The sequence below is a fragment of the Elaeis guineensis genome, chromosome 5, assembly GCF_000442705.2.
Source record: "Elaeis guineensis isolate ETL-2024a chromosome 5, EG11, whole genome shotgun sequence".
Lineage (NCBI taxonomy): Eukaryota > Viridiplantae > Streptophyta > Magnoliopsida > Arecales > Arecaceae > Elaeis > Elaeis guineensis.
Genome location: NC_025997.2, coordinates 14,038,088 through 14,054,692, shown reverse-complemented (window position 1 = coordinate 14,054,692; position 16,605 = coordinate 14,038,088). Strand labels below are relative to the sequence as shown.

The 16,605-nt window shown below is 49.0% G+C and overlaps 1 protein-coding gene across 1 annotated transcript in view; it reads right to left on the bottom strand.

Annotated features, from left to right (window-relative positions):
* The window catches only part of LOC140857939 (uncharacterized), a 20,058-nt gene extending 7,060 nt beyond the window's left edge, over positions 1 to 12,998 (bottom strand). The window contains 2 exon segments of the mRNA XM_073257350.1: positions 11,159 to 11,238; positions 12,887 to 12,998. Coding sequence (XP_073113451.1) covers positions 11,159 to 11,238; positions 12,887 to 12,998 — 192 coding nt within the window.
* Between the last annotated feature and the right edge of the window lie 3,607 nt (positions 12,999 to 16,605).

Genomic DNA, 16,605 nt, shown 5'->3' with positions numbered 1-16,605 from the left:
TCGGAGGGGTCCAGCTACTGGATTCCGTGAGCACGACATTTGCTCGCTTATGGAAGTTCGGTCGGAGTCAGTCTCCGTAAAAGCCCGGATGGGGATCATTTATCGAGGAGTCTCGGCCAAGGCCTGTCTGCAACAGAAATCCGAAAGAAATTCGTCCATAATGGAAGCTCGGGTGAAGGCTTACGGTGGGAATCCGACACGGACCGCTTGTGGTAGAAATTTGAAGTAGATCGTTTGCAGCAGAAACTCGGAGTGAGTCGCTTGCAGTAGGAGCTCGGAGTCCGGACGAAGTCTTCCTGCAGTCGAAGTCGGGGGCGAAGTCCGGCTCCCGTAGGAGTCCGGACGAAGTCTTCCTACAGCCGGAGTCGGAGACGAAGTCCGGCTCCCGTAGGAGTCCGGATGAAGTCTTTCTGCAGCCGGAGTCGGGGACGAGGTCTGCCTCCCGTAGGAGTCCGAGCGAAGTCTACCTGCAATTAAAGTCGGAGGCGGAGTCGGCTCCTGTAGGAGTCCGGATGAAGTCTACATGCAATTGAAGTCGGGGGCAAAGTCCGGCTCCCGTAGGAGTCCGGACGAAGTCTACCTGCAATTGAAGTCGGGGGCGAAGTTCGGCTCCCGTAGGAGTCCAGACGAAATATACTGCAATTGAAGTCGGGGGCGGAGTCTGGCTTCCATAGGAGTTCGGACGAAGTCTACCTGCAATTAAAGTCGGGGGCGCAGTCCGGCTCCCGTAGGAGTCCGGACGAAGTCTATCTGCAATTGAAGTCGGGGGCGAAGTCCGGCTCCCGTAGGAGTCCGGACGAAGTCTACCTGTAATTGAAGTCGGGGGCGCAGTCCGGTTTCCGTAGGAGTCCGGACGAAGTCTACCTGCAATTGAAGTCGGGGATGGAGTCCGACTCCCGTAGGAGTTTGGACGAAGTCTACCTGCAATTGAAGTCGGGGGCGAAGTCCGGCTCCGTAGGAGTCCGGACGAAGTCTACATGCAATTGAAGTCGGGGGCGAAGTCCGGCTCCCGTAGGAGTCCGGACGAAGTCTACCTGCAATTGAAGTCGGGGGCGAAGTCCGGCTCCCGTAGGAGTCCGGACGAAGTCTTCCTGCAGCCGGAGTCGGGGACGAAGTCCGGCTCCTGTAGGAGTCCGGATGCAGTCTAGAAGGTAGTCGATCATCGTGGAAACTTGGGTGGAGTCCGTCCATCGTGAAGAATTCGGTCGACGCTGGTGGATGCTTATCCATCGGCAAAACTTGAGAGTGTTGCGGAGGCTCGACGCCAGAGAGGTTCGAAAAGATGTCGTCGGAGGTCGGAAGTCGGTAGGATCCCTAGAGGGTCACTTCTGTCACGAACTTCGACTGGGGGATATTTTATATCCAACACCAGTCCCCCTACTTTCGAGTTCGAGTTTCGAATGAAGAAAGTACAGAGGAATTTTCACAGCCGAAGTTGTCCCCTTGAATCCTGTGCACGATCACCCTCAGATATTCTGGCATTTAATGCGCGCGTGCTGGAGTCTTTTCAAATTGGGACGATCCGAAGGGACCTTTCGAAATTTCTGCTGGAGCATTGGCTCAGGTACGATGCAGTAATGGCTCAGTCAGCTGTCAGCCACTTTTAGCCGCCTGCGGTGGCGAGTGGGACACGTGGCGAACGTGGGTCGGTCTGGGGAGATCCGCGATCATTATAGCACTGGATCCCAGGATCTATTTAAACCCGCCTTTCCGTCTTCAGGAGTCTCATTCTGCCTGAAAGTTCTGTCGGTGTCTGCTTTCTCTCCGAGAGCTCTGACCCTCTTTGGCGTCCACTTTGGCCCTAAGCGTTCTTCGAGTCATCCCTGTCCTCGCTCCTTTGCATCCTTCAGAGCGATCTAGGTTAGTCACAAAACTTTCGTTTCTCTTCTTGCCATCTAGATGCCCTTTCTCCTCCATTTTTCATCTGCCGCATTCCTCTGGTTTGGTCCCCACAAATCTTTCGCCTCTTGTCCCGCCTGATTTCTCCAAGATTTTTAGGGCTTTTGTTTGAAATGTCTTCCAGCCCCTCCACCTCTAGTGGTTCCAGGAGTTCGTCCGCCTCAGCTCTCCAGAACCCCACACTGTAGACGAACCCACATCTAGGGCTGGGCCTCACCCAATTTTTGCGTCGGGTGCCATTCCCTGTTCTCTGACTCCGGATGAACTTTTACTGATAAGGGTTCAGTATGGAGTTCCTCCGGAGTACGATCTGGAGCTTTCTGATCCCACCGATCGGGCTAGCACCCCCACCTGGCCGTTTCTGCCTGTATCAGGAGGCCTTCCGTGCTGGGCTCCGGCTTCTGCTTCTGTCCTTCATCGTCGCCCTTTTCATTTTTTAGATATTTTCTTAGCTTCAGTCGCGCCGAATTCCTTTAGGTTTCTGATAGGGTTCCTCTCCTTTTGCCATGTAGTCGATGTTCAGCCATCTCTTTCTTTGTTTAGATATTTTTACACCTTCAAGCGTCACCCTCGACAAAGGACTAGTGGTATTTTTCCCCCAGTTTGGCAAGAAGGGGTTGCTGAAAGGTGCTCCCTCTTCAATCCATAACTGGAAGGGAAAGTACCTTTTTGTCCACTGCCCGACCTTGAGGCAGGGATTGCCCCTTAGGGCTCCCTGAGGGACTCTGTCCGCGGGCACCTAGCCTGGGGGAGGACGACCTTCAGGCCGCCCGAAGGCTTCTTGGTTATTCGGCTCCTTCCCTTCCCAACCTTCTGAAGGAGCAGTTTTTGTTCAACATCGGCTTGAGTCCCTGGATCCTACGAATATCCCATCCTTCCTTTCCTCTTCTTTTCTCCTGCTCTTCTTCTCTTTTTTTTTTTGTGTGCCACTTTTTCTTTTTTCACCCCATCACTGATTTTTTTTTTTTTAAGAATGGACGCCGAAGCAGCATGGATGCTCGCCAGGGGTCTCAAGGCCCACAAAAGAAAAGCGTCGCAACCTCCGAATCGGCAAAGAAAGCCAGAACAGAGGAGACGAGCTCGGCCACGCCTGCCCAGGCGGCCCTCGCGGCCGACGTTCCTTCAGACGCCAAACCTCCGGCTCCCCAGGCCTCTTCAAGGAGTTCTCCTGCTGAGGTTCCCACTTCGGGGGTTCGCTTCGAGGAGGTGCCAGGGGTTGAGAGAGAGAGGAGAAGGCAGTCGGTGGCCCGCAGGGTGAGTAGCCGCCGAGCCGCCATCGAAGAGTCCCTTGGTTCCGAAGGAGAGTCGGGGGAGAATCCCTTTAATGACAGGGACATGATAAGGTGACTGATCGACAGCTGCATCCTGCCCGAAGTCATCCAGAGGATTGATCGCGTCGATCCCGAACTACGGGTTTGGGACTCCCTAGGATCCTTTCTCGAGGTAAACAGATTCACTTCCCTCCTTCCCTTCACACCTTCATTTAATTAGCTTCTCAACCTCCATTCTGACCTCCTAGCCGCCCTTGCAGATCGGGCACTAGCTCCTTGCCAATATCGAGGCGACGAATCGGGCGAGGAGGGACGCCATCCAGGCGGAGGAGAGTCGCCGGGCCGAAGTTGCTCGCCTCAAAGAAAAGGCAGCCGAGGTAGTCACCCTCCAAAAAACCCTGGAGAAAGAAAAGCAGGCCCTGGAGAAAGAAAAGCAGACCTCAGAGGAGACGGTGAGGAAGGCGGAGGCCGAAGTCGCAAATTTGGTGGAGCAGATCTCGATCCTGGTCTCGGAGGTCAGGGTTCTAGCAGTGGAGGAGTTCAAGGCCTTTGCGGAGATGAGGGACCTGAACGTCAAGTTCGGTCAAGAAGCATTCATCAAAAGATTCGAGCTCTGTCAAGAGAAGGTGGTCAAGAAATTTCTCGAGCTCGACCTCAGCTTCTTGGGCGAGGCATCTGAAGATGAAGCCGGTCCCTCTCCCACTGCTACTGCCACCGCAGCCCCCTTTCCGGGGACACCGAGCTCCCAACTCCTATTTCAGAGGTCTGAGACCTCTGACTTTGTATTTTTTTTTATTGTAATTTTTCTTTTCCCGCTTGTCTTTAAGAAACATTCAATCAATAAAATTGAGTTTCTCCTTTTTGAGGGCTTCTCCACTCTGCTCCCCCCTTTTTTTTGTTTTGCTTTCTGCAATGAGATGCGCCTTGACGCTTTTGTCTCCCGATGGCAGTGTCCTGCCGAAGCGCTTCTCCTGCCACAGGGAATTTTGCTGAAGTCCACGATCCAACGTCTGAAGAAGAAAGTTTATTATTTAACAAAAAGGTCGAATGAGATGGATGGCGAGCTTCGCAGGTTGAGGGAGAGCCACTCTGAAGCCACCGCGGAGGCCACCCGCTTTCGGAACCTCCACGTGAAGGGGATCATGGAGTACAGTCGGAGGAAAGTGAACTTCGAGAAGGAGCTCGAGGAACACAAGAAGCACGCCAGTGACCGATCTTGGGCTCAAGCTGCCAAGATCAGTTCTTTCAGAGTGGAGCTGTCGGCTGCACAGGAGAGGATTAGTCAGTTGGAAGGAAGCTCGTCCCGGCTTCCGGCTCAGGCCGACTGCGACCGGGAATGCTCGAAGAAGTTCTCCGACCTTCAGCAATAGCTCCAGGATGTCGAGGCGAGCTATGACGCGTACCGGGCCGGCTGGTGCAGGCAGGTGGACGAATACAGGGGGAAGCTCAGGATGGCGACCGACGAGGTTGCCCGCCTTCAAAGGTAGCTAGCTGAAGGAGCTCAGTTTGCTTCCGTTCGGGATTCCGACGAACTCCAATCCCTGAGAAGAACCATAGAGGAGCTATCTATCGCCCTTGGAGAGGGGATGGCCGAACTGCAGCAATTGAAGATCCAGCTGGTATACGAGCAGCGGGCAGTCAAGGACGCAGAGGCAGAATTTGAGGTCCTGAGAAAAAGGCACTGAGAGACGGAGAACGAAAGCCAGCAGCTTCATCGGAGATACATGAAAATGCTTGTGAGAGAGAAGGAATTGGAAGAAGAAATCGAGCGCTTAAGGTACTCCCTGATGAGGGTCGAAGCCGAAAGTTCAAAGTCGGAGGAAGTCGGGCCTCCTTAGGGCTCTTTTTGTCCTTCGTCCCTCTAAGTGTCTTCTTTTGCCGCTTGTCTGTTTGTTGTCGCCGTTGTTGTTGTCGTTGTTGTTTTTGTTATTTTTTTTTCGATCTTCCAGGCTCTATAACGCATATTTTGCTAATGAAATAAAAAGGTCTTTGTTACCTTACCCATACGTCGTGTTGAATTGTCATGCGTCGGACTTCTTTCATTTTTGTCCCGTATGATGTCGATGTTGTTTGAAGGTTCCTTGTTCATCTTTGCATTAGGACACCATTATCGAGTTTCTTGTGCTTTTGACTGGTTCGGTGTCGATGCCGCTTGGAGGTTCCTAGCCATCGCCGCGTCGATTTGTCTTTTGTTCGCGATCGTAGATCTTACTTTCTCTTCCTCCCTCTTCACAGAGACGAGGTCCTTTGTGCTTTTAGTGTAGTTCGGCCTCCATTTTTCGTTGGGGTAGCCCGCCGCTGTTCCTACACATTTCTCTTCTTCTTCTCTTCTTTTTTTTTTTTTTTAGGCAAGGGTTCTCCCTAGCTTTTTACAGAGTCGCAGTAGCGTAGAAGGATCGCCGAGAAGGTTTTCTTCTTTCTTGTCGGGTCTCGAATGATCGGACCTTAATTGGTGTCGAGATGAGGTTCTTCCCCTATTTATGATGTGATCGGTTTCAGCTCAGGTTAGGACGAGGTTCTCCTTCTGTTCCTAATGGGGCTGTGGGGGCACATATGGGCACTGTATGGCCTCTCCCCCCATCCGGTCTACAAACAACCGGGCCTTCGACCTTGCTCATGTTAGGGGGAGGTTCTCCTCATGTCCCTAACATGGCTGTGGAGGTGCATATGGGCACTGTATGGCCTCTCTCCCCATCCGGTGTACAAATAATCGGGCCTTCGACCTTGCTCATGTTAGGGCGAGGTTCTCCTCTTGTCCCTAACATGGCTGTGGGGACGCATATGGGTGCTGTATGGCCTCTCTCCCCATCCGATCTACAAATAATCGGACCTTCGACCTTGCTCATGTTAGGACGAGGTTCTCCTCCTGTCCCTAATATGGTTGTGGGGGTGCATATGGGCGCTGTATGGCCTCTCCCTCCATCCGGTCTATAAATAACCGGTCCTTCGACCTTGCTTATGTTAGGGCGAGGTTCTCCTCCTGTCCCTAACATGGCTGTGGGGGTGCATATGGGCCTGTATGGCCTCTCCCCCATCCGGTCTACAAATAACCGAGCCTTCAACCTTGCCCACATTGGGGTTTGTTTTTGTTGTCCGATGGGGTCGTCCCCTGTCGTCACAAGTCTATTCCAAAAAAGAAAAGATGTGCAAGTCTGAAAGAAATCTTGATTTAAAGCGGGATCGTTCGTAATACATTTACAAGTTTTCAAACCCTAAGACTGTGGAAGGTCTGCTTCCTGTCAAGGTCCTCCAGAAACGGAGTTGATGATCCCAATTGGAGGCCGATCTCTGGGCTGCTTTTCCCTCCTTGGTGGCTCAGGCTGCGGCAGGGCCCTTGGCCGATCTTCTCTACCCTCAGGCTGGCACCGAATGAACCTATCGAGTCGACCTCGTCGGATAAGCTCCTTGATCTCATCTCGGAGCTGGATGCATTCCTCCGTGTTGTGGCCGTGGTCACGATGGTAGAGGCAGAACTTGTTAGGATTGCGCTTTCTGGGGTGTGTGCGCATCCTCTCTGGCCTTGGGAGCTGCTCTCTGACCTCCATCAGCACTTGGGTTTTTGATGCGTTGAGGGGGGCATAGCTGTAGAATCTTCCTGGGGGAGAGCCCCACCGAGCCCGATGCTCCGGGCTTCCCTTCCTGCATGCTCGGGGAGTTTGGATGCGCTTGTGCCTGGGAGGAGTTTGAGAACGTGGCCGAGCTTCTCTCGGCTCTTTTTCGACTGCGGGCTTGCTCGAGTCTCCCGCCTGCCGCTCTCTCGCGGTCTCCTCATTCTTCATTTTGAAGGCTTCTTCCGCTCGGGCGTACCCTTCAGCCCGAGCCAACAGGTCAGCAAAATCCCTGGGGTACTTCTTTTCCAGGGAGAATAAAAGGTCGTTCTTCTGAAGGCCGCCTTTCAGGACGGCCATCGCTACCGATTGGTTCAAGTTCCGGACCTGCAACGCGGCGATATTGAAACGGTTGATGTAGGCCCGAATGGACTCCCCCTCCCTCTGTTTGATGTTGATGAGGGACTCCGAACCCTTCCAGGGACGCCGGCTGCTAATAAAATGAGCCACAAACTGATGGCTCATCTGATCAAAGGAAAAGATGGTACCCGACTTCAGCGTCGAGTACCAATTTCTCGTCGCTCCCTTCAAGGTGGATGGGAAGGCTCGGCATAGAATGGCGTCAGGCGCGCCATGAAGCAGCAGCATCATCCGGAAAGCCTCCAAGTGGTCAACTGGGTCCGCAGTCCCGTCGTAGCTTTCAAATTGAGGGAGCTTGAAGTTTGGCGGGATCGGTTCCTGCATGATCATTTGAGAAAAGAGAGGGTCAGTACAAATGTCCTCACCATAAGCGGGGGGAGCGTGGCGGAGTTCTTCGATCCGCCGGTTCATCTCCTGGAGCCTCCGATCCAGGAAATCCTCTCGACTATGGGTCTTGAGGGTCTTCTGGCAAAATGGAGGTAGAGATCTTTCAGGGGTGGAATCGTGATCTGACTGAGGGCTCTCCACCCACGAATCCATCTTTCTGGGAAAGACAGGACGGCTGGCCCAAGTGGCCCGTCCTACCGTCAGATTTTGGAGTTCTGATGACGCTCTCTCCAGTCGCACTGATGCCTGCGACTGCTGCTGCTGTTGTATGGCCTGCACAGCTTCAGTGAGACCTCTGACCTGCTGCACCAGTAGGTCGAATTGCTCCGCGCCAACCGTCGTTGCTGAAGGAGGGAGGGGAGGCTGAGAAACTGGAGGTGAGGCCAGAGCCTGAGATCTGGCCGCGGAGGTCGTTGATCACCGTGTGGATGCTTTGCGGGGAGGCATCGGGCAAAGACCTAGTGGGGGAAGGAGGAGCGGATGCCGGAAAAGATGATCGGAGGCGGTCTCGTTGAGCGCTCCTTTAAGAACAAGAGGACTGCAAAGACACAGGCCCTTCCTCTAGCGCCAATCCTGTTGGTGCAAAAATCCGCCTGCATCGGAGAAGCTGGAGTCGAGGGAGTCATGGTCGCCGTCGGGACCTGCAAAAGAAGTCTAAACCGGAGTTGGGGTTGCTCCGCCAAGATCCTCCGACGCTCAAGTCAGTTCTCTGCCTCAACAAGAATGGAGTGCTCGAACAAAAATTTTAGCAGAGTTTTTGGGATAGAAATTAGAGCTTAGAGAATAACGTATCTGGGGTCCCCCCTTTTATAGGCGGAGGGCGCAACAGACTGATAGCGACATTTGTAGCCGTCTGGTCGTGGGCCGCTTGGGGTCAGGAGGAGTTTGTTGTGAAGAGTAGTGGAGTGGAATCGTGGCCATCACCGGGACCTGCCATGTGGAGTCTGTTGCGGGGAGTGGAGTGACGTCCGTTGTCGCGACTTGCCAGAGGATGGAGGAACCGCGCGGTATCCGTCGCAGAAAGTGGAGCAGAATCGTGGCCATTATTGTGGTCTGTCAGGGAGTGATGGAGCCGCACGGAATCCGTCGCAAGGAGTGGAGCAGAGTCGTGACCGTTACTGCGGCCTGCCAGGGAGTGATGGAGCTGCATGGAATCTGTTGCAAGAAGTGGAGCAGAGTCGTGGCCATTACTGCGGCCTGCCAGGGAGTCCAGGCCTATCGGTCGAAGTTCGGTTGGGGTGTCTGGCGGAGAGAGGTGGCTAGCTACCCATCTGAGAGGAGCTCGGATGCTGCAAATCCTGTTGGGTGCCTTGGGCGTTAAGGCGGCAGGCGAGGACCACTTGCCGTAGGAGCTCAGTCAGAGGCTTCCCGCAGGCGTAGCCCGATTTTGTCGGATGGTGCTGGAGAGGTTCGTCCGCCGGAGGGATCCAGCTACTGGATTCCGTGAGCACGGCATTTGCCCGCTTATAGAAGTTCGGTCGGAGTCCGATCTCCGTAGAAGCCCGGATGGGGATCATTTGTCGAGGAGTCTCGGCCAAGGCCTGTCTGCAATAGAAATCCGAGAGAAATTTGTCCATAATGGAAGCTCGGGTGAAGGCTTACGGTGGGAATCCGGTACGGACCGCTTGTGGTAGAAATTTGAAGTAGATCGTTTGCAGTGAAAACTCGGAGTGAGTCGCTTGCAGTAGGAGCTCGGAGTCCGGCTTCTGTAGGAGTCCGGACGAAGTCTTCTTGCAGTCGAAGTCGGGGGCGAAGTCCGGCTCTCGTAGGAGTTCGGACGAAGTCTTCCTACAGCCAGAGTCGGAGATGAAGTCCGGCTCCCGTAGGAGTCCGGACGAAGTCTTCTTGCAGCCGGAGTCGGGGACGAGGTCCGGCTCCCGTAGGAGTCCGAGCGAAGTCTACCTGCAATTAAAGTCGGAGGCGGAGTCCGGCTCCCGTAGGAGTCCGGACGAAGTCTACCTGCAATTGAAGTCGGGGGCGAAGTCCGGCTCCCGTAGGAGTCCGGACGAAGTCTACCTGCAATTGAAGTCGGGAGCGAAGTCTGGCTCCCGTAGGAGTCCGGACGAAGTCTACCTGCAATTGAAGTCGGGGGCGGAGTCCGGCTCCCGTAGGAGTCCGGACGAAGTCTACCTGCAATTGAAGTCGGGGGCGGAGTCCGGCTCCCGTAGGAGTCCGGACGAAGTCTACCTGCAATTGATGTCGGGGGCGGAGTCCAGCTCCCGTAGGAGTCCGGACGAAGTCTACCTGCAATTGAAGTCGGGGGCGAAGTCCGACTTCCGTAGGAGTCCGGACGAAGTCTTCCTGCAGCCAGAGTCGGGGACTAAGTCCGGCTCCCGTAGGAGTCCGGATGCAGTCTAGAAGGTAGTCGATCATCGTGAAAACTTGGGTGGAGTCCATCCGTTGCGAAGAATCTGATCGACGCTGGTGGGTGCTTATCCGTCGGCAAAACTTGGGAGTGTTGCGGAGGCTCGGCCGCCAGAGAGGTTCGGAAAGATGTCGTCGGAGGTCGGAAGTCGGTAGGATCCCCAGAGGGTCACTCCTGTCACGAACTTCGGCTGGGAGGTATTTTATACCCAATAATATATATATATATATATATATATATATATATAATATGATATTTTATAATATATATAAATTTAAGATTTAAAAATATAATATTTATATTTTTCAAATCTGATCCAACTTATAATTTTTTATCATATTTTTTGAAGTTATGAACAAAGCTTGAATTCAAGCTCGAATTTGAGCTCAAGTATGGCTCAGTTGATATTTGAATCAATTCGAATCAATCTCGATTATTATTTCTTTTTAATTGAATCGAGTTTGAGTCAATTTCGATCAATCATGAGTCGAATTTTGAGTCTGAATATTTTAAATCGTGTCGAGCTTAAGTCTTTAGCTAATTAACTTGAATTGGCTTAATTGCACCCTAATTCAACCTAACCATTACCATCCTAGAGGGAAGGATTTAGATCTCTCAGATTTAGATGTGGATTCATTTGTCAAATAGATCACTATAGTTGGGTTATGGAAGAGGTCAACAAGAGGGCAGCAATTAGGAGCGGGTTAACTTGATTCAAACTGTTGTTGGTTGGGTTAAGTTGTCTGTTTAACAGTTTAAGGCCTGTTGAGATGTCTGGCCCAAAAATGTGATTTATGAGTTGGGCCAACACAACCAACTATATTAAACTAGGCTAGATCTATCTTTAAAAATTCCCAAAAAAATGGATAGATTGGGACACCCGAATCCTATAAGAGAGAAAAAAAAAAATCTCAATTAATATACGTCTAATCCTATGTGACTTAGCTGATAGTCTTGGTCCAAACCATAAATTCTATGAAATTTTGAATCTAGACATCCACGTAGGCTTTTAATAAAATGGTCAAGTTCAAAATGAGATTTTTAACCTGTTTTAATATACATATCATATTGGAATTGACGGATTTTTAATCTATATTGTATTCAATCCAACCTAACTCGAGTGCAACCCAATGAAACAACTACATAAGAGAAAGAGGGGATATGATCTCATATCGACGTGCAAGAGGATTTTGGAGAGGAGAGGAAAGCAACAGCAGGCCAAATCAAGGAGATGGAGATGAAGACGAAGGGTTTGAATGCTTGATAACGATCGCGATGATGAAGGGCAGCACGAGCATAGGATTCGGATTCACAATTCCACTCGCACTTGTACTTGGTGATATGGCAGCTGCATTCGTTTTGCCACATCAGCATGTTGAAGTGTTTCTGAAAGGAACCGGCTCATATTCTGGACCCGGCAATGCCAGGTGGGGTATCATGTCAATATTTTATGAGTGCAAGTTCAGGCATTGGCTTTTATGGACCAGATTATTTGGCCAACGAAAGAAAGATTCGTATTTGCCATGGGTCCTTTTCGGATGACTTGGCCCAAGGGCGGCAAATCAATGAAGCATAAATCTTTTATGCTGGAGGACGAAATTAATAATAAAATTAATAATTTTTATATGACATGTGATTGCCTCAAATGAACAAACTCAATAATCGAACAATTCATGGGACCTTGATCCAATTTTGTCAGAGGAAATATGCAAATTGCCAATACAAGCGCCACCTCACTGTCCACTGTGTGCTAGCCAAAGATGAGACAGCAGACCCTATTTTTGTTACATGTGAGTTGTGATGGCCAATCTCTAAATATGTCTGAGTTCGATGATGAATGACTTGCAAAATAAATCCATATTGATCGAAGCGGTATCCGACAGAAATCCTCTGATGTCTAAGTCAGCAGAGAGTGGTGAGCAGAATAGTTGAAAATATACTTTGACAGAGTATCAGCCCTATATGTCCTACTCTTGCTGTTCCCTTATCTTTTCCTTATATAAGCAATTTGCGTGTAACTGTCTGTGATATTTAAGTACGTGGGGTTCCACTTATCTCGACACTATATGATCGTGGGGTAGATAGTTAATACCCATTAATAATCACGATATATAGCCGTTACGCGCTTTTTGCACTGGCAGTTTCTGATATGCCGACTGTGTGTCAGTCATACAGTTGATCGAATCGTTGAGATAAGCTGTTGTCTGGAAAGACAGTCAAAATTTATTGACAATCAGTCATATTGTTGACTGACAGTCGGCTATGATCCATGATGCCGATTGTAGATGTTGTAGTCGAATCGGAACTCGTTTGGCGGTCCAACTTTAATGATCCACCATCAAATACCGACACATAGACGGAAGGTCGATCGTGAATTGGGAGGGAGCAAGTCCGGTTGTCCTAACAGTTGCCTCCCACTCCCAAGTCCAAAAAATAGCTTGATACATGACTTGACACGTGGCTTGATATGTTGGACGAAGAAAATCACCACGTGTCATTTCGAACCCCGATTTTGAGGTCATTTCGGCTACAGTCATTAATGATCCCCTCGATAATCGAAAGGTCTCTAGCCGTTTTGTCATTTTAATGGTCGTGCAATCATCATTAGCATGTCTAGTCGAAGAGACGATTGTTAAAGTTGCAATTAGTTAGGCGATCGGATAATCCGATCGATTTGATTCTGACAAATCAGTTGTCACCATGCATCCGACCATTATTGGCTCCTGACTGTTCACACGGATAGTGCTGACGTGTCTCAATCAGGTGGTCGGTGCGTCGAAAGGTCTGACTGATGGTTAGTCCAGATGTTGCCATGTGTCAGAATTTGAGAAAGTTTAAATTTAGACAAGCTCATCACGGCTGTTGATGGGTTATATATATATAAGATCGCTTTCTTCTTCTTTTTGGATCTTCTACTGCAACTCTAATAGCCTGAGAGTTCTTCTCATGGGTGTCGACCGTCAAGAGCTTTCAGGCCATTAAGAGTTTTGTCTCACCTTCTTCTTCCCCGTCTCCATGGTCTTCAGGGCATCCCTTAGCTTTCTGGTTAGGCCTCTCCTTCCTTCCCTCCTTCCTTTTCTTATCTCCTTTGATTTCTTTTTCCGCCATTTTTGATGGCTAGTAGCAGTAGGAAAGGCAAGGATAAAATTAGGGAAGATGAACCCTCTCGGGATAATCGATCAGATAATCTGGTTGACAATTCTCCTTTGAGTCTGGATGTGGAAGCATCTTCCTTGTCCGAATACAATGTCCTTCAGCTCTGGGAGCAATCTCGCATCTTGAAGCAATTTCAACTTTTTACACTTGGTCCGAATGGTCGGATAAATTCTCCTCCTCCAGACTACGTAGTGATCTATGTAGAAGACCTTCGAGCTGATCTTCGCTTCTTGATTTCGGAGTTTGTTCGGAATCTTCTTAATTATTATAAGATCTATTTTACCCAGTTGGCTCCGAACTTCATTCGACTCATTATCAGTTTTGTTTTGTTGTGCCACATGATCCCGACCAATTTTAGACCATCTCTCCTTTGTGCTTTCTTCATTGTTCGCCCTCATCTTAGGGCCAAGAGTTGGTGGTTCTTCAACCCGATAAGGGTCTGTCCTTTATCTCCGGTCTTTCTTCTTCCATCTATGGATGGAAGAATAAATTCTTTTTTGTTTCTTCTTCTTTGCCTTGGGATTTTCTGACTTCTTGGGGTGCATCGAGAGTGAGCTCGAATGATCACAGCCGAGTCGATGTCGTCAATCAAAAAGATTTCCTACATTTGAAAGACATGGTAGTCCCTTTGTAATGGGAGCTGTTGACAGAGCAGGCTATGTACAATGTTGAACTTAATTTGGTGCTTGCCGTAGGTATAGCATAGTGTACTTTTTTTTTTCATCTGATTTCAAATTTGTAGCTGAGTTGTTGTTGTCTTCTTCTTGTAGCTATGCGATCTTTGATGCGACTTTCAGCAGATGAAATCTGATGGTTTGCCGTCATCAAGAAGAGGCTTGCTGCTGGTGCAGGGCCATCTCGAGCTTCGAAGAAGAGTCAGCCTGACACATCGTTGGTAGCAGTCTTTGAGACCTGTATCGAAGCACTGTCAGTAGTTGCTTTTGAGGCCCATACAGAAGCAATTGTTGCACTATCGGCTCCAGTGGCCCTACCACCAGTTGGAGTTCTTTCATCGATTAGGCAACTAGGCGATTACGATGCCGTCGCGATCATTGATTCAGAGCCGGCTAATGAGGGGCTGACAGTATCCCGGGCACCTCCTATGCCCAAATGGATGGTGGCTCTAGTTGATCAACTGTCTGCCCAGGAGCGAGGGAAGGCACCAGAAGCTTCAGTTGGTAGTGAGGCTCCGAAAAGCTGGGTGGAGCATTGCAACATTCAAGTGCCGTCAAGTGAGTCAACCCTGGCGAACCCGACACCAGCGAAATAGCTTGTAAAAGCTGTTCTTCTCCCATTTGATCGAGAGAATAGGAAGAGTCGGACCGTGGCCGACATGTTCTCATTATTTCATTCGACAATCCTCAGTGTAAGTTGGTAATCTATTTTTCGTTTGCACCTCTTCTACCTGCTTTTTTTAACCATTCTTTCTTTTTTTCAACTGGCGCACAACATGTCGGCATTGGAAAGAGGGTACTGGAGGATCGCAGATCTCCATCGGAAGGTTACAGTCGTAAATGCTGACAAAGTTGCCACTGTAGAGTGCTTTCAAGTGGCAACTGAGCGGGAAGAGAAGTATCAGAAAGAGATTTTCTGCATGAAAACCGAACTAGAGTCAGTTCGAGTCGAGTTGGAGTCGGCTCAACAGTCAGTCATGTCCCAAGAGGAGCGGATCAAGAGGAAGAAGAGCACAATCAATCGGCTCCTGAGGGAATGCGATGATTGTTTCCACGAGCTGGAGGGTGAGTGGGAGAGGCATCGAGCCATTGAGTTGAAGTTGGCACTGACCGATGCAGTGTCGACATTCGCTAAGGAAGAGGTGAAGACCTCCCAAGAAGCTCTTAGTCGGGCGTAAGATCGGGCCATCGAGGATTACGAGAAGTTTGAAGACTTCAAGAATGAAATCCTCGAGGGCGGCAGTGTGGCCTATTAGGTTGGGTATGAAGGTGGCAAAGATGCTGTTGAAAAATTTTGCCTGGACCTAGATCTGAGCAGCATCACCATCCCGGGCTCTGAAGAGAGAGCGGTAGAAGTAGAGCTGATCAATGAAGTGACTGCTCTGACTGAGAAAATCGCACCTGCATTGATCGAAATAGAACCAACAGCAGTCGTGGTCTAACAGATCGAAGCGACAACTGAGGAGATCGAGCAGTAGTCGGCATAGATAGGTCTTCACTTTTTTTTTTTTTTTTTGTACCAGACTTTAGTCTAACTTTTGCTTTTGTAACTGGATTTTAGTCTGATTTTTGTAATCCTCTGTTGATAAATGAAAGAACATTTTTCCCAAGTGTTGAATCTTTTTGGATGTGTCATTTATCGTAGATAATTATTGTCAATGTAACCGACTATCAATTGGTAGATGAATAACAATCAATAGTCGAAGTCATAGAATTTATCTGTTAGTCGGGTATCAGCTGACTAAATTTTAAGCATAATTTTTTTTAACTATTTGATATACGGGAGCTAGCCGAATATCCTTTGATTGACTGGAGTCGAGTCGATATATCTTCCGCTCGATTGGAGTCGAGTCGGCTTATTGTTCTGCTCAACCATAGTTGAGTTGGCATATTTTTCACTCAATCATAGTTTACTCGGCATATGTAGTTGTTTGCTTGGTGTCGATATGTAGAGTCATCCAATCAAAATTAGGTCGATACGTATATTGATCGATTGATCGTCAGTCAGACACCATATTTGTAGATAGTCGGATATTCGATTGAAAGTAGAAAGTTCGAATATACTATTATATATAGACAACTTCATTGATAGTATATTCGAAGATTATCGGCATTCCATGTTAGAAGAATAGTCATTTCATCGAGGGTCTTTTGTCGGTATGCACCTGAATGAAGTGTTTCGATCACCCTGTTGGGGCCTTTCCAGTTTGGAGATAATTTTTCTTGATCTAAAAGTTTTGAAATTTTTATTTTTCTCAGAATCAAGTCTCCAGGATGGAAGATCTTTGGTTTGACCCTTGCATTGTAATACCAGGCCACTTTTTGTCTGCATGTACCCATTTTTATCTGAGCTTGCTGTCGAACTTTTAGGAGCAAGTTCAAGTCGGCTCTTCGATATTCAGAATTACTTAGCTCTACATACTGTTCGACCCTCATTGATGGCAGTCCGATCTCTAATAGGATCACTACTTCTATTCCATATGTTAGATTGAACGGTGATTCTCCCATAGAGATGCTAGGGGTCATCCGATAAACCCATATATTCTGGATATAGCTCTTCCACCCATAAATCTTTGGTTTCATTTAGTCAGATCTTGAGACCATGTAGAATTATTTGATTTATCACTTCTGCTTCATCGTTTGATTAGGATGGCTGACAGAGGTAAGTTTGTACGTGATATGAAGTTTCGCACAGAACTTCTTAAACTTTTGATTGTCAAATTATCAATCATTGTCGGTGATGATGGTACGTGACAATCTGAACCGACATATGATGAATTTTTGAATGAAGTCTTTCATCTTTCCTTCGATAATTTACGTCAGGGGTTTAGCTTCCATCCATTTGGTGAAATAGACCACTACGACAACCAAGAACTTTCTTTGAT